General features: G+C 48.2%; 2 protein-coding genes across 6 annotated transcripts; one reads left to right on the forward strand and one right to left on the reverse strand.

Moving 5' to 3' along the window:
• Positions 1-1,737: 1,737 nt before the first annotated feature.
• ATP6V1D (ATPase H+ transporting V1 subunit D) lies at positions 1,738-12,530 on the reverse strand. 2 transcript variants are annotated; one of them, XM_061553521.1, is made up of 10 exons: positions 12,190-12,530; positions 10,429-10,475; positions 10,027-10,144; positions 7,615-7,694; positions 6,753-6,820; positions 5,932-5,976; positions 5,249-5,352; positions 4,534-4,600; positions 4,092-4,170; positions 1,738-3,774 (listed from the first exon to the last, which is right to left on the reverse strand). In XM_061553521.1, the coding sequence occupies exons 2-10, from the start codon at positions 10,467-10,469 to the stop codon at positions 3,636-3,638; spliced, it is 741 nt and encodes a 246-aa protein (XP_061409505.1). In that variant the 5' UTR covers positions 10,470-10,475; positions 12,190-12,530; the 3' UTR covers positions 1,738-3,635. The 2 variants fall into 2 exon arrangements, with proteins under 2 accessions (XP_061409505.1, XP_061409514.1); XM_061553530.1 differs by lacking the exon at positions 12,190-12,530 and adding an exon at positions 11,878-12,153.
• A 4,860-nt stretch (positions 12,531-17,390) lies between these two features.
• On the forward strand, positions 17,391-21,149 carry CLDN12 (claudin 12). 4 transcript variants are annotated; one of them, XM_061553267.1, is made up of 4 exons: positions 17,391-17,629; positions 18,179-18,277; positions 19,411-20,057; positions 20,259-21,149. In XM_061553267.1, the coding sequence occupies exons 3-4, from the start codon at positions 19,524-19,526 to the stop codon at positions 20,727-20,729; spliced, it is 1,005 nt and encodes a 334-aa protein (XP_061409251.1). In that variant the 5' UTR covers positions 17,391-17,629; positions 18,179-18,277; positions 19,411-19,523; the 3' UTR covers positions 20,730-21,149. The 4 variants fall into 4 exon arrangements, with proteins under 4 accessions (XP_061409251.1, XP_061409260.1, XP_061409240.1 ...); XM_061553276.1 differs by having other exon boundaries at positions 18,186-18,277; XM_061553256.1 differs by having other exon boundaries at positions 18,186-20,057.
• Positions 21,150-22,078: the final 929 nt, after the last annotated feature.

The following is a 22,078-nucleotide window of genomic DNA, read 5'->3' on the forward strand; positions in this document are numbered from 1 at the left end:
GTTAAAATCAGCTGAAGGCTCAAATGAGCCTGGGCTGCTAATTTCCCTTGGGATGACAACTGTTTTACTAGAGTGGTATTTATTTAATTCGTCAAACTCCCCCACTGCCTTCAAAACTGCGAAGAGAACTTTCTAATTCTGCACCACCCATGTTTGTGTAGTAGGAGTATTTCATAAATTACATCCATTTTCTTCCCATTCCACTGCTGAACGAAGACCTCCCGACGCTGTATGGGTCATGGGGATTGTTTGACCACTCTTCAGCAAGTTGGTCAGTGTGGGGTTTGGAGGAACGGTTTAGATATTGCTTGCCACTTGTGTTGCCAATAGCCGGCAAGAGAACGTGTGTTGCTCGAGTCAAAGCGCAGCGAGAGAACCACTGTGCCATGCTCGGCCGAATTATTGTTGCTGTTGCTTCCATATAAATAATAAAAACTGTTTCCCCGAGGGTCGTGGTACTCGGTAAAATAGACGAACTCGTGTTTATTTGCAATCTTCGTAAAAAAATGCATTCACCGTGGGCAATCCTGGTTCGAATGGATAAAAAAAATTAGGCCAAATGTGGTCATCACTTGTTACGGCTTTGGTTGAAAAGTGTTGCTTCATATATTGAATAAACGTAAATCCTGCTGTATTTCGTCATACGAGTCTGTGGATATTCCCAGTGTCATTGGGTATGTTTAAAATTTTCTCCCATTTAATGAAGAAAATAAAAACATTTCATCTCCCAAATTAGCTTTTGGTACCATGAGATAAAAAAAATCCGTTTGGAATATTCATTTACAGTATGGTATATAGAGTAATAAAACATGAATTTGAAATAAAATCAGCATACATCAAACCCTTTGCATGTCAAGAGAAGCCCCCCACGAATGCCCAGAAACCAACCAAAGTTATGATTGGGTAGGGGAAGCAATGCAACGCGTTTGAGGGCATTCGCAAATATGGAGCGGTCGTGTCAAGGGTGGCACAGTCGGGTTTTTTACAATCGGGTTTGTCTTTTATATTAAACTCGATCTGAGATTTGGAGAAATTCGGTTTAATTGGTTCTAATAAAAGAAACCCGATGCCTGCCGCTGGAAAAATCGAGTTTTTTCCACCCATGGTTGGCGTAGGTGGATTATAGCGCAGGATCCTGAATTGGCGGTGGCTTTTGAGGCCTCGGCTTAGTAGACCGAGTGGTGCCGTTTTCACCATCTGTTAAGAGGGGCAGAGCCCATGCCTTTGCACCAGCTTCAATTCCCAATCTCTTCAACATCCTTTGGCCCCACCATTTTCTGTGGCCTTACCCTCTGATCTAGCCCTGCACTGCTCTCCACTTCCCAAGATGTAGCCACCAAAACATATTCCTGCGGCGGTAGCTGGTAGGAACGTTGGGTTGCTCAGTCAATGGCCAGGGTCAACGGCGGCGTGGTGTATTCCGCAAATATGCCGGACTGAGGGCAGGCACAAGCCGGCGTGAGTAGGTTAAACGTTGAGTTTTACAAGGGCACCACGGGGTGACCAGCCCCTCCCCACTCAGCCACACCCCTCCCACCCTCACCACCCAGCCCCTCCCTCCCCACCCTGCACGACAGACACCATAATCCACTGTGGGCTGGTGTAACCAGAGGTTCCTACCAGTAACACCACCTTGTGACAACCTGTTTGTACATGGTGGACAAGAGTAAAGGACTGCATTTCTTGTCTCCAGCCAAGGGCATTCAACAAAGTGCGACACCATGGCTGTAGGGGGGGTGGGGGTCAGGCAACATAATTTATTGTTTATATATTGTTGTTGCTAATAACAACACGGTACAATCACAAGGTGAGACTAAACTGGCACAGAACTCGACAGAACTTGACAAAGCAAACGGACGAAACCAGTTTTTTTTGCAGCACGTGATGCCACTGTTCACATCCAGAGAAGTGGCTGGGAACCTACGGCTCCACAACCACACGAGGTCTCATCATGAAAGGGCTAGCAAACAACATTCATTACTGTATCTTCGCCGCACTACTCAATAGAATAGTTTCGAGCTGGAAACACTTTCAAATTTTTAGTGCTCAAGTCAACTGCGAAAGTTTCTTCATACTCTTTCTAGATTTGAAGCTTTCGTGACTGCAATGATTCATATTCTTAGGTTTTTTCGGTAAAGTCACGTAGGTAAAAACATTAAAAAGTAAAATAAAATGATACAGCTGTCGTGGCTGTGACGGTACCACCTGAAGACGGAAGCTTGTGTTGCCTCCGAAACGTCGTGATTTTTATTTTATTTTACTTTTTAATGTTTTTACCTACGTGACTTTACTGAAAAAACCTAAGAATATGAATATTTCTTCATACTCGTTTAGACACGCGCGTCACTGGCGTTTGTTCAGACATCCCGCTGCTGAAGGTATCGATTCATTTTCATCCATCGGTCAAGTTAACGGTCCACCCTCCTCCCCTCCCTCACCAACCCCGATCTGGAGGAACAAGGGCTACGAAATGACCAAACACAATATCCACACTTGCTGTTAACACAGCAATTTAAAATGCCACCCGCCCCATCAGTAGACCTTGCCCATTCCGCACTGAACATGCATATTCAGGGATTAATTATTTTTAAGTTTAACGATTTCCCAGTATTTTGCGCAGTACACGCTGCATGCTGAACAGATATTCGACCAAAATGCGTTGTGACGAGAGAGTGTTTTGTGTATAAGTTTGTGTATGCGTGCATGTGTGAACAGGTCGTCATTTTTAGTCGACGCTAAAAATTGTTCAGCTTGCTCACATGTAAATCTGTTCAACGTTATGAAAGAAATGTCCCGCTCATAAGACGGGCCAACCTATGACATTGCCTTGCTCAACAAGGGCTCAGTGCTGGGTTGAAATGCCAAGTCGAGCAGCCTATGATGTGTCACTTTCTGAAGGGCAAGTCTCTAACAACAGCAGCACAATTGTTAGGCTGAGTCTAAAAAGCAACACTTTTGTGCTCAATTAAAATTTATATTGGATCATCTTTACAGGAGTTATTAACCCCCCTTCCACCCCCCATCGGCCCTGCTACCGACGGACAGAACAAGTACATTGAGCCTTTCAGGCTTTGTTGGGAAGTGTTGGACAGCACTGGGTGTGTGTGTAAGCGTGTGTGTGTAAGCATGTGTGTGTAAGCATGTGTGTGTAAGCGTGTGTGTGTGTAAGCATGTGTGTGTAAGCGTGTGTGTGTGTAAGCATGTGTGTGTAAGCATGTGTGTAAGCGTGTAAGCACACACGCGGGCGTTCGACACTTCACGTGGTCTCAAGGTGCACATGGCCTGGCACAAGCGTCGTGGTGACGTCACCGCCACTTAGCGGCGAATTGCGGTTGTTGTGTGCAAGCGTGTGTGTGTGCAAGCGTGTGTGTGTGTGCAAGCGTGTGTGCAAGCGTGTGTGCAAGCGTTGTGTGTGTGTGCAAGCGTTGTGTGTGTGTGCAAGCGTTGTGTGTGTGTGTGCAAGCGTTGTGTGTGTGTGCAAGCGTGTGTACGCGTGTGTGTGTAAGCGTGTGTGTGTGTGTAAGCGTGTGTGTGTGTTCGCTGAAGTGGAGGTGTGGCAGGCTCGCGTGCTTGCTGGCTCAGCGGGCTTGTAGCGGGACAGGGCACGGGCCGGGGGGGGGGGGGGTGCGGTGTCGTCAGTCGAAGAGCAGGTCCTCGTCCCTCTGCTCGTCCAGCATGCTGGCCACTTCCTGCTCGCCGGCTGTGCGACGCGCCTCCCTCAGCTTCTCCTCCTTTGCCTTCAGGATTTTCTTCTTCTCCTGGATCTTCTTGAGTCTGGAGCGGAGACAAACGTGAGGGAGAAAGATGAATAGAGGGAGGAAAGAAGGGCGGTAAGAGGGAAGGAATACAATAGCGCGAGTGGAGGTAGATAAATGGCGGGGAGAGGGGTCTCGCAGTCAAAATAACGAGACATTTTTTTCAAATTGTGTGCAAAACTATTTCAAGAGCCGCAATGCATGTGGTGAATACGGGACGGTGGTGGTCCTTAATAAATAACGTCCCGAAGCAATCCTTTAATGAGCCGCATGCGTTTCCGGAACCACAGGTTTGCCGACCCTTCGTTGAGGGAGAGATGGGGGGGGTGACCTCACCGGTAGAATTCCTCTCTCTCGCGCTCGTCCAGCTCGGAGATGATGTAGGCGAGCGTGCGCTCAATTCGAGGGATGATCACTGCGGGTGCAGCAGACGCGCACGCACAGACAGCACGAGTCGTCCACCTTGCTCTGTCACAAGTTCAGCAGCAGCAGCAGATTTGCCAGGATCGTGGGGATCGTGTATAGATCAGTCCTATTAGGTGCCTGATGAAATTCTAGTGGTGCTGCCAGGTTGTAAATATGCCCCTCTAGTACCCAATTAGTGCAACCAAGGTGCATGCAGTGATGGATGGCGGGCTGTAGTCTAAGTGGTAGGCCTCGTGTGGCTGGGAGCCGGGGGAAACAAAGTGTCGTGGCCCATTGTTCTGGCTTGTGGAGCACGTGGGTTCCCCCAGCCGTGCTGGGCGGAGAGCCAGACCCTCGCCGCTGAGGCTCTCACCGTGCTCGATCGCGTTCACCCTCCGGTTTGTGATCTTGATGGCCTCGTCCAGTGTGACAAACGAAGTCTGCCAAGAAAAACAACGTTTTTATTTTCGCCGTCATCGTTGTCGTCCGTCGTAGTCCACTGGCTCGGACAAGTCATCGGTGTCTCCCAGGGTCCTTGAAACCGATATTTTTAATTATCTTAAATGACACCTTGAAACAAGCTGGTGGCGTGTTCTAACGGCAGTGCATTTGCCAATGAATGCCGGAGGTTTAGAGTTTGAATCCAGCAGTCGCCCTGATAATTATTACTACGAGTGTGATAAACATGGGCATTAAAGGATCCCCTGATGTCAATTGCAACAGTAGGCCATTGTGTGCTGGCGTTAGGATCCAAATTTGCCAAATTCCTCAAAATGGAACTATACATTGCAATCACCACCCTCCTACTAACGCCCAAGGTCGCTCTTGCAAATTAGACTTATCACCTCCTTAAACAAAATAAACATAAAATAAAGTCTGAATTGAGTAGCATTTGGTGTTTCGTTGATGCTCGATGTGATGTCAATAACATTACAAACATCACATCAGCATCATTCATACTGGGTTTGGAACAAAGGTGATCTAAGTACTGACCCCACTAAGTGCTCATTTTCCATGCCGTCCTTAATAACAGCACTTGCATTAACAGTTTATAAAGGCTACACACAGTGTGAATCTCCATCTTGTACCTGCAGCGAGGCGAGCTCTATGAGCAACTCCACGGCCTTGCCGTAGTTTTTCTTCAGCTTGGCCAGCTGCTCCCCGCCCCGTGCCAACCCGGTGAGCTCATAGCCTGCGCACGGAGATCACAGCGCCCCCCGCCCCAGTCAGTGAACAGCACACACAAGCAACGGTGCCCCTCACAGTGCAACACCGCACAACTCGGAGCTCCGTCAGAAAGCCCTGGTTGCTGGAGCGTAGCGTGTGTATGGATAGTAGAGGAGAGAGGCAGTATGTGTGGAAGGGAGTATAGTGAGAAGAGAGGAGAGGGGTAGGAGAGTGTGTAGATTAGAATAGAGTGAGATGAGAGGGGAAAGGTAGGCAGAAATGAGTCCGTTGGGGATCTTGAAGAGATCTCTGGGACCTTGTTTTGTCAGTATCAAGAGGAAGGGAGCGAGTATGATATTAAAGTTGAATAGGGATTTGTATTGGAGTTACGTGGTCGAGGCTACGGATGCAGGCGAGGAATTGAGCAGCAGTATTTTGGATATTGCTTTCACTGGAAAACAATGCATTGCATCATAATTTCTGAAGCGAGCGGCAAGATAAGCAGACGCAGTCCACATATGTAGGCGAGCGGTCGGCAGTAGGAGCCACCGAGCGGTGTGCGCACGTGTGAGCGCCACATTTGCGACGTGGTTGAGCCACTCACTGTCTCCCCCCTCGCTGTAGTGCTCGAACACAGGCAGGGTCACACCTGGGGGTCACAGAGGTCAGGTCACGGACAATCACACAGAGACAACAAGCAACACGCGTCCAGCCAGGCCCACATGCAACCGGTGGTAATAGCCATGAAAACGAGGCAGCTGGGGGACTCGGAGATAATAAAGATTGTGACAGAGTGCAGAGTTGGCACTGCCGAGGGTTTTGAATACACAAGTGACATATCTATGAACTCTTAGACAAGTAACAATGAGCTGCATAACAATTCACCCCCTCTTAGTGACTCGGCTCAGAGCTGACACAATTCGAGATTGGGAGCCAACCACTCTACTGCATCAGCAACTACTAATTTTAGGCCAAGTTAACCCAAGTGAGTCCCAGTCTTGGATTAAATACCAATTAACACCAGTGTTAATAGGTGTAAAGATCTGCCCACCTTACAAAAGGATCGTCACAAATCAAGAATCGTTAAAAGAACAAATTCTACCGCAATTATAATTTATGTCCATGAAATATTGTGTGCATTAGAAACTGCATTAACATTTTTATACCGTCAAAGCTGCTGCAATAAAGCCCTGGATACAGTAAACTCTTGATTATCCAGAGTAATGGGGGGGGGGGAGCAACGGTTCAGATAAAACATCACAGATAATCAAAAATTACGTAAATTAGGTTATAAGACGTATTTATATTTTACATATGTAGAATGGGGGGTGAAGATGTGTTTTTTTCTATGCGGGAATAAAAACTCCTTCTCTCTGGCCTAGTTTGTGCCGTGTAGAAGACCCATTGCCCAAAACTTCACCATACCTGCCACGTTATCCTTCTTGGCTTTCACCTTCACCTGCGCCCGGTTCACGTTCTGGATTACAGTCGTGCTGTGTACATGGGTGCGCGTGCACATGTGCATGAGTGTAGGTGCAAGTGCGTACGTGTGTACAAGTACGTGTGTGCATGCATGAGTGCGTGTGTGTACATGTTAAGGAGGGGGGGGGGGGGGATTACCCAAGATTAATACAGATTACTTGGATCCAGTTGCAGTTATATTCTGATCTCACTTGGACATTATTGAACAAAAAATATTGATTAAGCACCGTGCTTCCGTGAGCCACGTAACTTGAGTACAAACAACTGCCCTACTCACTTGATGACTCAAGTATCTCAGCCAATTATGGAATCACAACTTCTCTCGGCCAACTCGAGTTTCTTTCAACTTAAAAGTCCGACTGTAGAGTCGGCTGTCGATTGAAACGAGACCTGCATCAGACGGTTATACAGCAATACAAAACCTCTAACACAATACAATCAATAGAGCGATAACAGGAGCAACAGCAATACAATCTTGATTTGAAGCTTTCGTGACTGCAGGAATCCATACTCTTTGGTTCTTTCGGTAAAGTCACGTAGGTACAAAAATAACAGATCATGATGTTTCGATCGCAACACAAGCAATTGTTATCAGGTGGGACAACCACCGCAATACAATGTTAATACTAAGAAAAATAATACAAACGAGACGGAAAGTATGTCGATTTATTGTGGAATCGAATTGCGACCCTGAATAGTGGCAAAATATCGGATGGCTGCAGAGCAAAACGTTGGCCAAACAAATCCGCTTCTGACACCCGCCTACCGATATCTCCCACTCCAGCAAATATCTGCGGTCCCTTACCTGAAGTCACCAGCAGTGAATTTGGCCTCAGCCAAAGAGAAGGCAGCCTCCCTCATGACGTCACCCATCAGCATCTTGGTCTGGTGTAAACAAAGACAAATACCCACATATAGCCTTCTACAGACTGTTGGGCAGTGCCGGATTAAGCTAGTGCGGGGCCTGTAGCACACGTTGTTATAGAGGGGTTCCTAAATAAATAAATAACACGTAAAGATTTAAACAGATCAATTGTTTAACTTGCGTAAAGTACCGGTAATTGAATATTTTCATTTGCTATACGGCCAGATAATACGACATCGCTAACCTTAAACACCCAGTCGTTCATAAAAGTTGAAGGCGGTATCGTACTATAGTAATAGAGCAAGTGCAGAATCACTGAACCGAAATTGATAGCTTGAAAGCATTTAGCGCGGGGCCCTTGAAAGCATGGGGCCCTTAGCATTTGCTACTTGTGCTACGAGGATAATCCGGCCCTGCTGTTGGGGTAAGTGCTGTTAGAGAGCACCTATGAAAGCCGGTATGGTTATACGAGGAAGTGGGTGGCCGCAATTGTCTCCCCAGGGCTGATATTTACACACCGCACTAGTTACTAATTTAAGGCTGAGTCGACCTAGAGGAGACCCAGAATTAGTTAAAACATTCGCCACTGTCATTGGTCACGAGTGGAAATCGAACGCAGGTCACCCGATTCGTTTACAGACAGAACAGACAAACTGACGAACAGAGATAATGCAGAATTGCTTTCAACCCGAGTTGGAAAGTATTCATAATACAATCTTGATTTGAAGCTTTCGTGACTGCAGAAATCCATACTCTTTGGTTCTTTCGGTAAAGTCACGTGGGTAGAAAATACAATAAATCACTACTTTTCGGGCGCAACACAAGCATCCGTCATCAGCCTTAAATGAAAGCTTTCACACCTGATGACCGACGCTTGTGTCGCGCCCGAAACATCGCGATTTATTTTATACCTACGTGACTTTACCAAAAGAACCAAAGAGTATTCATAATACTCATTACCGTGTTGAGAAATGTTTTTTAGAGCTTTTCAAATGAGCCCCTTGGAGTTAATGCTTCGTCTATAGTACAACATCTGGGCAAACAGTGATAAAGATCACAAAACCGGTGCAAGTCTGTTGGTGTTGTGGCATTTTCATTCGGGGAGAAAAAAAATGACTTTGAATACCTGGTGGCTGAAAGGTCAACCTTTCACCCTTCCAGCCCATATATCCTCTATTCATTATCATGTTGCATACATACATGTTCCTATGACCAAATCACCCAGAGTACACCAAATCTCGTCCAATCTTGGAAGCTAAGCAGGTTTCAGCCTGGACGGTGCTTGGCTGTGTGATCACCATGCACAAACAAGTTGTCATCGTGTTTGCTGGGGCTCCGTGGTTAGTATGAGATGGCATTGCAACGAAATCAATTGCTTCCTTGGGGCTGTACTCCCCCCACCTTCACAAACCCACATGGACCAGCACAATCGAGTATGGTTAAACAACCACCAACGCTATTACAGCGTGTGCAGGCTTTCACCCAGCAGTGTGTGGACAAAAGAAGCCGTGCATTATTTTATCACGAGTTTTAAGGACGCTGCGATTGTTTTCATGGCATTCCTGGAAGACTAAATGTTCACAAAAGCACAACCAGCAAATAGCACCTGCCCCTCACCCACATTGACGCTGATCAGCTGTTTGTGCAAAGTTGTTGATTGCATAAAGATAGCACGTGCTCACTCAGGGAGATTGCAACCACTGGGAGGTTGAGCAGCCCCAGACGTACAAAACCTGCTCCAAATTAAACACAACCACATTAGCCCGTTTATCGTTGTTTGGGTTATTTTAGCGATAAGCACGCGAGTGGTGACTTTTCACCAGTTTATTTGTTAAATTTACTTGGATTTTTTTAAGCTAATGGTGCAACGTGTGACATGGTTTGGCTTGGGATTACAGTGGGCCTTGTGGCATTTTTTCGTATGTTGTGGCAGGGTGAAGCAGCTTGGTATTGCACTGCATGCCTTGCATGGTTTGTTACGGCCCAATGTGGCACGGTGCATGGGACTATTTGGCGTCCTGTGGAATTGCGTTTCACGATGTGATGTGGGTAGTGCAGTGTGGACATGGTTTGTGGTGGAGTGCTACATTGTATGGTGTAGCATGGTGCGGCGTGACATTGTGTAGAGGCACTGACCGCATGGTGTGGCGTGATGTAAAATGGTGTGGCATGTTATAACATAGTATGGCGTGTCACGTTATCATGTCATGATTTGGCGAGACGTAATGTGGTATGATGTGGTATGACAGTGTCCCACTGTAGGGCATGGTATGGTGTAAGGTGGCGTGGTGCTGCATAGGGTGGTGTGTCATGGGCGTAGCGTGTTTCCACGTATGACGTGCGCTCTCTCACGTCGATGATCTTCTTGAGGATCTGTCGGAAGCGCATGGAGAGCGCGTCGGCCTTCTTCTTCAGCAGGCTGCGTCCCGTCTGAGCTCCCTTCAGACGCGCCTTCATGATCGTCTGAGCCCTGCATCAAACACAAAGATCCCCCGTATAGCCTTCACATACTGTTGAGGAAAGTGCTGTTAGCGAGTACCTATGAAGGCCAGCATGGCACAAGAGGGGGTGGGAGGCTGCATAAATTGTCGTACTGTGTACTGAGATGCTATGCGCCCGGGTCTATGCTCATCGTCTTCATCGACCCGCACTGACCAGCGCGGTGAAGTATAGTCAAATAAACCCCGTGACCCGCGCGGCATTGGGGAGGGCCTCAATCAGCAGTGGAATGATAAAGGCAGCTCAAGTACTCACATGCGGGACGGGAATACGTCGATACGGTCTTTGCCCGACATGGTGATCTGCGGGAGAAGAGGGGTGAGAGAGAGAGAAGGGGACGGAGCTGAGGGTAACAAACAAAGCCAACCAGAGACTCCACTGCGGCTGAAGGTGAAGTCCTCGATTCGGCCTATGACGACGACAATGATGATGAAGCTACAGATGCGAAACACTGAAGATCGTGAAGATGGCGATGCTGATATAAGACGCAGGCCTCTCCGGTGTTGTATAGTGAAGGGTCATGCCCGAAACGGTGATTGTTATTACTTGTTATCTATTTTAAGGGCACAGTGTTATTGTCGATTGTGTTGAGGTTTTTTTAAATGTAGATACACTCTGAGTGAAGAGAATGGAGCTGTATAGATGAATGCGACTTGGATTGAAGGTGGTGGTGATTGGGAAGGCATAATGTTTAACGAGCAACACATATGTACAGTACTTTAGATGATGGTGGTGATCATTACGACGAATACGAAAAACTGTCCATAACAATTACGGTTTACACGTAGGAGGCTTTCGCGACCAATATTATGCATAATAAAGGATTTTGGGTTATATCGCGTAAAAATAAATGTGTCGTAACCCTCCACAATACGACACAGGCAAGAAGGCTCGTCACGGAGACAAAACGTGCCAATTACTTCAACCCACCGGTGTGTTGGAGAGTAAATTCATAAAATTTACAACCCCAAAACCTTTATTTACGTACAATCATCGTACTGTAGTAATTAACGCTAAGAGGAAATTAACAAGGTAGGTGCTGCTCTAGGGTATGAAATTGAGGGGAGGTTTCAAATACGTATAACAATACTAACGATTAGCAATTATAATTAAACAGGAAATCAGGACGGTAATGTACACTGACAATAATAACCCTAATAATATTTAACAAGGTCATACGAATAATTCTGCTGTATACACTCTGATGATCTAGGTTTAATGATCAATAATACAAATACGTACTCAGGATGGAACAGGACTGGAGTACCATAGCCTATGATGATAATTACAAATAACGATGAACACTATGAATTAGGAATTACACTTGTTACACAGTTGTAGTGGGATGTGACAATAATCAATGCGTGCCAACGACGAACGCTAACAATTAGTAACAACACGAAACAAGGCTGCTGCTGCTGCTGCAGTGTACACTACTACTACACGATGGTGATCGGTAACATTACGAATCATAAGCAGAAACATGACTATTGCACTTTACACTCTTAACATTGTGACAAACGCGGAGGCTTATTGATTAACCGGCACTCATAGTTAATTAATGATTAATCATAACACCCCCCTCCCCTCCCGATAGGATAGCGAGGGAAGACGAAATCTTGTCCCGTAGCCTACGACGGCGATTGATGAGGAACCCCCCAAACTCAGAACTTGTTAAAAAATTTCTTTCTGTAGATTTCACACCTGATGATGGTTGCTTGTGTTGCAGTCGAAACGTCGTGAGAATTTTTATTGTTTTATATTTTTATTATTTCATTACTTCCCTTCTACGTGACTTTACCGAAAGAACCAAGAATACGAATCCCCGCAGTCACGAAAGCTTTAAATCTGAGTTTTAACTCAGAACAAGCCAAATGTTAACAATAAGGAACGCGTATCCTGCACTGTACACTGCACTGTACACACAAATTAATGACCGCTCACACGACGGCGATCTGATCTTAAGAATTACAAATAACGCTGCTGACAATGCGAACAAGACTCGGTAATAACAACCTCAGTAGTGTAGTAGTCGTAGTAGTAGTCGTAGAAGAAGGGGAATTCGGCTCCGTTTGCTCGCTCCGTCTCCCGCCCCGGGTCGTTCCGCCTCTGCCCGGCGCGATCAGCCCCGAGCCGCCTCCAGCCGACACCTCCCGGCGACTCCTTCTTCTTTGTTTGTCGTGGCTTGTTGAGAAACACCGCTGGGGGTGGGTGTGGGGGTGGTGTGGAGGGTTTTGTTGTGAATATTTGTGAAGGAATAAGAAATTAAAACGAGTTTCCCCCTCGCGCTGTGAGCTGCTGTGTGAGGCCTTCGAGATCAGGTTGAGGACTTGCGGTCACGTGATCAGTGGGGGGGGCTACCGCCGCCTGTCACGTGATCAGGGGGGTGGGGGGGGGCTACCACCGCCGGTCACGTGATCAGTGGGGGGGGGGCCTACCACCGCCTGTCACGTGATCACTGGGGGGGTGGGGGCTACCACCGCCTGTCACGTGATCACTGGGGGGGTGGGGGCTACCACCGCCGGTCACGTGATCACTGGGGGGGGCGGGGGTGGGGGCACTATCGCTGGTCACGTGACAGGCAACTTGTGATACTGCTGTCGTGGCTGTGACGGTTCCACCTGAAGGCGGAAGCTTGTGTTGCCTCCGAAACGTCGAGATTTTTATTTTATTTTTATTTTACTTTTATTAATTTAAAAAATTTTTTACCTACGTGACTTTACCGAACAAAACTAAGAATATGAGTCCAAGTCGGTTCGTTCAACGCTGAGTGGGGGGGGGTGATCGAACCCGGCCAATAGAAGTTATTACTAATAACGTGAGCGAAGAATGTTTGTGTGTAACGCGTGTGACGTCACTCCACGTTGACCAGCCCCCCCCCCTCATTAATAATCATGACCAGGTGACGTCACTCCACATGGACCCCCTCCTCATTAATAATCGTGACCAGGTGACGTCACTCCACATGGACCCCCCCTCATTCATAATCGTGACTAGGTGACGTCACTCCACATGGACCCCCCTCCTCATTAATAATCATGACCAGGTGACGTCACTCCACATGGACCCCCCCCCTCTTTAATAATCATGACCAGGTGACGTCACTCCACATGGACCCCCCCCCTCATTAATAATCATGACCAGGTGACGTCACTCCACATGGACCCCCCCCCTCATTCATAATCGTGACCAGGTGACGTCACTCCACATGGACCCCCCCCCCTCATTAATAATCATGACCAGGTGACGTCACTCCACATGGACCCCCCCCCCTCATTCATAATCATGACCAGGTGACGTCACTCCACATGGACCCCCCCCCTCATTAATAATCATGACCAGGTGACGTCACTCCACATGGACCCCCCCCCTCATTCATAATCGTGACTAGGTGACGTCACTCCACATGGACCCCCCCCCTCATTCATAATCGTGACCAGGTGACGTCACTCCACATGGACCCCCCCCCCTCATTCATAATCGTGACTAGGTGACGTCACTCCACATGGACCCCCCCCCTCATTAATAATCGTGACCAGGTGACGTCACTCCACATGGACCCCCCCCCTCATTCATAATCGTGACTAGGTGACGTCACTCCACATGGACCCCCCCCTCATTAATAATCGTGACCAGGTGACGTCACTCCACATGGACCCCCCCCTCATTCATAATCGTGACTAGGTGACGTCACTCCACATGGACCCCCCCCCTCATTAATAATCATGACCAGGTGACGTCACTCCACATGGACCCCCCCCCTCATTCATAATCGTGACTAGGTGACGTCACTCCACATGGACCCCCCCTCATTAATAATCGTGACCAGGTGACGTCACTCCACATGGACCCCCCCCTCATTCATAATCGTGACTAGGTGACGTCACTCCACATGGACCCCCCCCTCATTAATAATCATGACCAGGTGACGTCACTCCACATGGACCCCCCCCCCTCATTCATAATCGTGACTAGGTGACGTCACTCCACATGGACCCCCCCCCTCATTAATAATCGTGACCAGGTGACGTCACTCCACATGGACCCCCCCTCATTAATAATCATGACCAGGTGACGTCACTCCACATGGACCCCCCCCCTCATTCATAATCGTGACTAGGTGACGTCACTCCACATGGACCCCCCCCCTCAATAATCGTGACCAGGTGACGTCACTCCACATGGACCCCCCCTCATTAATAATCGTGACCAGGTGACGTCACTCCACATGGACCCCCCCCCCCTCATTAATAATCGTGACCAGGTGACGTCATTCCACATGGACCCCCCCTCATTCATAATCATGACCAGGTGACGTCACTCCACATGGACCCCCCCCTCATTAATAATCATGACCAGGTGACGTCACTCCACATGGACCCCTCCTCATTAATAATCGTGACCAGGTGACGTCACTCCACATGGACCCCCCCCTCATTAAAAATCGTGACCGGGTGACGTCACTCCACATGTACCCCCTCCTCATTAATAATCATGACCAGGTGACGTCACTCCACATGGACCCCCCCCCCCTCATTAATAATCGTGACCAGGTGACGTCAATCCAAATGGACCCCCTCATTAATAATCGTGACCAGGTGACGTCACTCCAAATGAACCCCCTCCTCATTAATAATCGTGACCAGGTGACGTCACTCCACATGGACCCCCCCCTCATTAATAATCGTGACCAGGTGACGTCAATCCAAATGGACCCCCCTCATTAATAATCGTGACCAGGTGACGTCACTCCACATGGACCCCCCCCTCATTAATAATCGTGACCAGGTGACGTCACTCCAAATGAACCCCCTCCTCATTAATAATCGTGACCAGGTGACGTCACTCCACATGGACCCCCCCCCCTCATTAATAATAAGCGGGTGACGTCACTCCACATGGGGGTGGAGGGGGGGGCGCCTCCTCCCCCTCCTCGGCGTCAACTTATTTTGATTTCGAAAAGTGTATTGGTTTAGCCATGTTTGTTTGTTGTAGTACAGAGTTAGACTGATGGCCTTAATCTAAGTTGTCTTGTGGTTGTTGTTGGTGTTTGACTTGCATCCCACTGGGATTTTTGCACACAGCGTTGGTGTACGGTGTTTTTTCTGCAATATTTTTGCTGTCTTTTCTTGGATTTTCTGTTTGCACTTAGTCACATATTCACTTTAAGATGTTTTTTGTTCATGTTTTTGTTTTTTGTTTGTTGCGGTTGCACCCGATTCAAGAGCTGAATGGCTCACAGGGCTATACCTAATAAATGAACTTGAACTTGAACAAGCTTTAAGACAAAGGCAGAAGAATCCTCACGTCACGCGGTCTCCGTGTTGAGACATCGACAGCTTCCCACTTTCATCTTCTTGGTTCTTTCGGTAAAGTCTACGTGACTTTACCGAAATAACCAAGAAGATGAATCCCTGCAGTCACGAAAGCTTTAAACCGAAGCTTCCCACTTTGTCGGAAAGTACCCGAACGGTTTTTGGGATATGCAGATTGAGGTCTTTATTTATATAGATACTGGAGAAATCCGATGAGCTATAACGCTCTTTTCTCCCTACAGATGTCCAGTAAGGGGGTACGGGGTGAGCAAGTTACAACAACAAAAAACAATTAACAAAAACACGATAGGAGTGAAAAGTATAGGGAAGGTAAACAAATCCCTTAAAAAATAATAAAAAAATACTAAACATTTTTTCTCACTCAGTTTAACACGTAGGCTTTAGCGACCAATATTATTCATAATAAACGTTTTTGGGTTAGATCGCGTTATTTATAAATGTGTCGTAACCCTCCACCACCCGACACGGCCAATCAGTAAAAAAGTGTCACGTTGACAAAACACCGGTGGGCTAAAGTAGTGAACTATTTGTCTTTTGTCAACGTGACACTCTTTTTACTGATTGGCCGTGTCGGGTGGTGGAGGGTTACGACATAAATAACGCGATCTAACCCAAAAACGTTTATTATGAATTATTTCTCTCACTGTTATCAATTATTTTGAAAATTACAATAAATAAAACAATTGTAATCCCATCAACCGCGCGGTCCTTCTGCGAATGTCACATTTTCAGCAGCGTTAATTCAAAACGCAGCAGAATCAACATCACCTAATACACTATAACCAAAGAGTTATGGGTTCCTGCAGTAACGAAAGCTTCAAATCAAGACTAAGACAATATTTTGTGTCCGTAGAGTACTGTGGTATAATCGACGACAGGAATAGACAGTACAAGGTCCTTTAAAAATGTTTAAACACTTAAATGCGACTATCGTTTTTAATGGAAAAACATAACAAATGTATGTTAATTGCTTCAAAAAGGTCAAAAAGTATCCACTTGCTCGCCATCATTGTCAACACATGCATGGAATCTTGTCCGGGTGGTCTCCAGAGCTCGGAGGCATATTTCTTGTGGTGTTGTTGCAAATTCTCAGAAGTGTGGACATGTTTTTGAAGCACCCTGTATTTATACGCTATCGTGGAAACACGCGATCCCTTCCAAAGCCACTAGAAGGCGCTACATTGACTACAATGATGACGTGCTGTCTACGACATCTGAAAAAAAACAAATACGGTAACACAAACACGGAAGAATAAAACAACAACAAAATCGACTCTCGCACACACGATTCGATGCAACTAATAATGGTTGTCACGTAAACAGAACATGCCAATTTGTCACTAGTACAGCACGCCGGTGTGTTGGAGAGCCAAGCCACAATATTTACAATCTGAGTACGACGTTTCGCCAGTAATTACAACTAGCTTCATCAGGCGACAGCCAGATTTGTGGAGAAGTCCACCTGCTTCGTTCCTTATATAGAGACGTAGATGTGGTGACCACGCTTCTGCGCTCTTGCGCAAAGTGCGGGAGGATTAATAAGTCAACGTACATGATGCATGCGCATTATGCGAGCCCTTTGATCTGTCCATTATGTTTATTAAAATAGCCGTTTAAATGCATGCCTGTATAGGCATGCATTTAAACAATGTATTATAATTATTTGATGATTCGCTTCCATGCAGCACTAAGTCGGTAGATATCCGAACGGTTAAAAAGTTATTTATTTCAATTTTGATTCCACATTTCCCCTGCACGGTATCCACGCCACAGCCTGAGCTCCCCCCTCTGAATTAAATCGTTACCTCCCCCCCTCCATTTATCTTCCACTTGGTATCGTCCAAAACTCGCACCACGTGATGCGATCGGGCCAATCGTGGCGCCGCGTTTAGGGGGCTTCACGTGACCGCGGTGCGAGCTTTTCGTTCTTTATTTTCGCTTTGAAGCCCGCGTGTTTATTTTTCAATTTGACATTTAGTTTGACGTCCTTTATTTTATTTTTACGCCTCGCGTTTGTGTCCGAGCGATCGATTAATGTTCTCGGTTCGAACGAAGCGAAAACAAGCCAGGCGGGAGCGCGTGTCGCGACTGTCGGCCAGACTAGCACGGGCCTGAGCTGTGTGAGTTAAAAACATAATGAAAATAAATTAATACACTCGACTATGTAATTGCATTCGTAACACTTTTTAAAAAAATGTATTAACATCAATGGTCGTTCAGACTCGATACATTGTGCCGCTTTGATTTAAATCGATAACATCGTCACGATTCCGAACCTCTCGCTGAGGGATCGATTATTTGTTATCACCGGTTCGTGCGTTTATCGATTACAAGTGCGTACGTTTAAATAGTCGGTGGCTGTCTGAGTGTTAATATAAGTGATATATATTGGTATCGATCGATATCGCGCACCATGGGCATGAGCTTATGAGTCGGACAATGTGTTGACCTATTTTGACTGAAGCGATATCGGTGCCAGAATCGATATCCATGCGAATCGCGATGGATTTGTCACGAAATGCGTGATTCACTTTCATTTTCTTGATTTAACCAGCGGGATTCCTTATTAGCCGGTTTACAAAACAAATAGCAATGATCCGGCAGGTAGTAGTTGCTGTCTAACTTGTGTTGTTATTGTTGTTTGTGTGTGTTGCTATGCTTCTATTCAGAGTGTAGGTTTTTATTGAAGGACATCGTGGCGACCTCACTGATTGACTGACGGTGACGTCGTCGGCTGAATCTCATCTCCCACCACCACCACCACCCCCGTGCGTGGCTTTCACTCCCGGTTGCCAACGACCAGCAACACACAGCACTCATTCAAAGTTGTAATAACGCTGTCGTTTTACCGTCATTGCTGTTGATTCTACGATGATAACGTGACGGCGAGTCGGGGGAGGGAAAGACATTCGTACTGAGCAGGGCAGTGTGGGGTAGTGGGAATTGAACCTCGTGTCTCCGAGCTAAGCGATTAGTTCACAAACGCCGTGACAGGCGACTGTGTCGTGAACAGCACGCACAGCCACCGAACAGCAGCCAGCCAGCCAGCCATCTGTCCTCTCAGCATCTTGCACGTCCTTGTGTATGCATAACATTTTTTTTAAAATATAAAGTGACTCGGATGTACCGGGCCTAATACAGAATTACCAAAGTCTTTTACGATATATCTATTGTGCGTACTTAACACGTGTTCGAAAGTCGTCTTCACACGGCCATGAACCGCCGCTGCCTGATGATCTCCAGAAGTAGCAGACTCCTGTCTTGACTATGAAATGAGATCCCTCATTATAAAGCCATGGATTTCCCGACAGCGCCTGCATTAGCCACAGAGAGCAGTGGTGCATTGTCAGCAGTGATGGGAGCTCATAGCCACCGTGATTAGAGACAGGGGGCATGCGTTTGTTGGTTTTGTTTTTGTGAGTTAATCTGCCCAGGGCAGTTTCCTGGATCTAGTCATAACTAAGGGGCAGGAGTCGTTGAGGTGATTTCATCCCCCCCCCCCCTGCCTTTTTCGACAGCGTCATTAAGGCGTCACAATTCATTTTAGTTGTTTTAGAACGCTGACTCTGACCTGCACATTTTTTAAAAAGAAAATACGAACGCTGAATCCGTCAGAGGCATTTGACTGCAGTCTAAATGTTTTCATGCAACAAAGAAGCCATTGATGTTTACTTCGGATGAGTAGGTTTTACAAAGGACAGCCCCCGTTGCGTTTTAAATCAGGAATCTCAGAACCGAGCGGCGGGGAAATTTAGTTTGCTACAAACAACTCGACCGAGTTGGTCCCTCTGAGACGTAATTCAGGAGGTGAGGTTGAAGAATAAACGGAAGCCATAAAATCGATACATTTTCAAATCAAAACCAAACTGAAATAAAACGAAACCACCATCTCATCAATCAGATCTCAGCCAGGCTGAGCTCCGGTCGTCTTCCGACACGATCCACCACTGCAACCGCAACCACCACCGTCGTTGCCATTGCGTCTGCCCCATCATCGCCTTCGCCGCCGCGACGATGTCGTGTGGCGGCTGCTTCCTGGTGCTGTGGTCGCTGTGCGGCGCCGCGGCGCTCTGCTTGCTGGTCGCCGCCGCCCTCATGCCGTCGTGGCGCGACCTCATACTCGTGGACCCGACTAAGCGCTCCATCGTAGTGCGCCACGGCCTCTGGGTTCGCTGCGCCGGGTACGAGGGCGACGTCCCCGGTGGGGTGGTGTCGTGGGCGGCCACGTGGTTTGGCCCCGACAGCGGAAAGGAGGGCGAGGATGGCGGAGGGAGCCGGGGCTGCGTGGTCCGCGACTCCGCGTGGCCGATAGCCACCGACTCGCTGGACCTGCGCCTGCTGCAGCTGGGCGTGCCGACCGCCTGCCTCGTGGCGCTCGTGGCGCTCGCGCTCAACGTGAGCGGCGCCGTGGCGCTCTGCCGGAGCGGGAGGCGGAGCGGCCGTCTCTATGGTGAGGACGAAGACTCCACTTCTTTGTCGTCGACGTCCTCTTCCTCCTCGTCAGAATTCAGCTCCAAGAGGAAGAGGAAGAAGAAGAAGGCGCAACAGGTATGAGACAGAGCAGCACGGGACATGGAGACGGGTGTGCTCCCTCTAAGGGAGGAAGAGGGTAGTTCAAGGCCTTTTTTTATTTGTAATCACGGCATCTATCCGTGTTCCTTCACCTTGCAATGCTGGCACAATCTCAGCTGCTGGCAATGACCCTGAATGTTTCTCCCTCCGTTCCCGCTTCCCACATCCCACCCGCAGTGCTGCCAGTTCAACCCGTGCGGCTGCCAGGTGGTGGCGTCGGTGCTGTACCTGCTGGCGAGCGCTCTGGTGCTGCCGCCTGCGCTGTGGGCGCTGCTGTCGGTCGACGAGCTGAACCGGGCGCACGTCTCGGGGGACGCGCGCTGGCGCCCCGGCGAGGCCGTGCCCGTGTGCCTGGCGGCCTGCGCGGGGCTGCTGGCGGCCGCGGGGGGCCTCGCCATGTGGTACTGCACCTGCCGCCCGCTCCCGCCGGCGCCGCTACCGCCGGCGCCGCTCGCGCTGGGCTCGCTGCTGGGTATGGAGGCGCTGGGGCTGAGTGGCCGCGCCGGTCCGGCCGAGGCTTGCGGGCGCAGCACGCGGCAGAGCCATCGCACGACCGGCAGCTTCCCCGCCGGGCCGACGTCGGTGTCTTCGCGACCCATGTCCCGCGCCACCCTGGAGCTCGATATCCCCATGTACGAGTTGCACTAGCCTGACTAGACAGAGAGAGAGCAGAGGGGTCCCGGACGAACAGCTGAGCATGGGTTCGCACCATAGTTTGGAGACGTCCGTGCGTTACGACCGCGGCTGGGTCTGGGTCGTCACTGGAGCCGACGGACGGCTCCGCAGGCGAAAGTGTTCCCACGTACGAGTTACGCCAGCTCAGGGCTCCCCAACTGCCTTGATGTGAAGAGACAGATTAGTAAGACAACTAGATCGGATAGAAAAGAGAGGTGAGAGAGCTGCAGACTGAGAGGTGCACGTTTGTTGTTGCCACGTGTACAGGCGTTATAATTTCACAATGCCATCCAACAATAACAAGACACTAACAATCGGTAATTTCATTACGTGTTAAATATAGATGAATATCTGCTGTAGAGAGTGCGGAATGGGCGGGGGATTCGGATGTGGTTTAGAAATACACGGGGGGGGGGGGTGGGGGTGGAAAATGAGAAGCGCGTGCTGTTACACTGGAGCACTGGAGAATGGGGGGGTGTGGGGTGGTGGTGGGCATCTGTACGTAGGACTCGGGTTTCACTCGAGGGGACGAGCAGCGGGGTCAGTAAAACCTCACCGACTTCAAGGTGTCTCCCAGCTCAAATGAGCTTCGGGCGATGCTCGGTTGTGGAAATTCCATATGCCTGTGGCGGGGTCCAATCTCTCCATAGGACAGACTCCTGCAAAGGGGTACTCATTTCTCTCTTCTGGAGGAACGATGCGCCCAGTTTACCACTGGAGAGTCAAGCGCTTTCACCTGAGCACTACGCACCCAGACGCTTTAACTGAGGGGTCGTAAAAGCACGGCTTGCCGGCCTCGTGTGCCGCCTATAATTGTGCGTGTGACCGTGTAGCCATGCCATGCCATGCCAGTTGGGTTCCTCGGCAGTATCCGAACACCCACAACCCATGCTTTTTGGCTCGTCGATGGGCAAGTCACGATGCCTATATTTATCAATCTGAAATTGATTCGTACGGTTACCCGACACGCATCGAATCACGCATTCAAGAATCGTAATTATTAGTTTGTAAACGTTTGCGATTATTCATGTAAACCCTGCAGCTTGTAAAGTTTCGATGTGTCACAAGGAGTGATGTAGAATGTTAACCAATTAGGACTATTGATTGAGCTAAAAGATTTGTCCATCTATTTTAATCATGGATAAATAGTCATAACATACCACAGTGTTGGTCTTACTCGGATGAATTGACTTTAATCCATGGTGGAATGGCGATCGTGCCGCATTCCGTTGTGTGTGTATTAAACCATAAATAAGCCATACTTTATAAGATACAGATAATTACCTTCAAATTTGCTCCCCCTTATCATTTGGATCATTTTG

Source organism: Lethenteron reissneri, chromosome 2 (genome assembly GCF_015708825.2).
Source record: "Lethenteron reissneri isolate LAM-NWPU_2019-01 chromosome 2, ASM1570882v1, whole genome shotgun sequence".
NCBI lineage: Eukaryota > Metazoa > Chordata > Hyperoartia > Petromyzontiformes > Petromyzontidae > Lethenteron > Lethenteron reissneri.

What these genes read in the sequence shown, in the direction of transcription:
- ATP6V1D (XM_061553521.1), bottom strand. Translation starts at nt 10,469, where the DNA reads ATGTCGGGCAAAGACCGTATCGACGTATTCCCGTCCCGCAT. An exon ending in GACGTATTCCCGTCCCGCAT is followed by an intron (nt 10,145 to 10,428) that starts GTGAGTACTTGA and finishes TGTTTGATGCAG; the next exon opens with GGCTCAGACGATCATGAAGG. An exon ending in CAAGAAGGATAACGTGGCAG is followed by an intron (nt 5,977 to 6,752) that starts GTATGGTGAAGT and finishes TGTGACCCCCAG; the next exon opens with GTGTGACCCTGCCTGTGTTC.
- CLDN12 (XM_061553267.1), top strand. Translation starts at nt 19,524, where the DNA reads ATGTCGTGTGGCGGCTGCTTCCTGGTGCTGTGGTCGCTGTGCGGCGCC. An exon ending in AGAAGAAGAAGGCGCAACAG is followed by an intron (nt 20,058 to 20,258) that starts GTATGAGACAGA and finishes TCCCACCCGCAG; the next exon opens with TGCTGCCAGTTCAACCCGTG.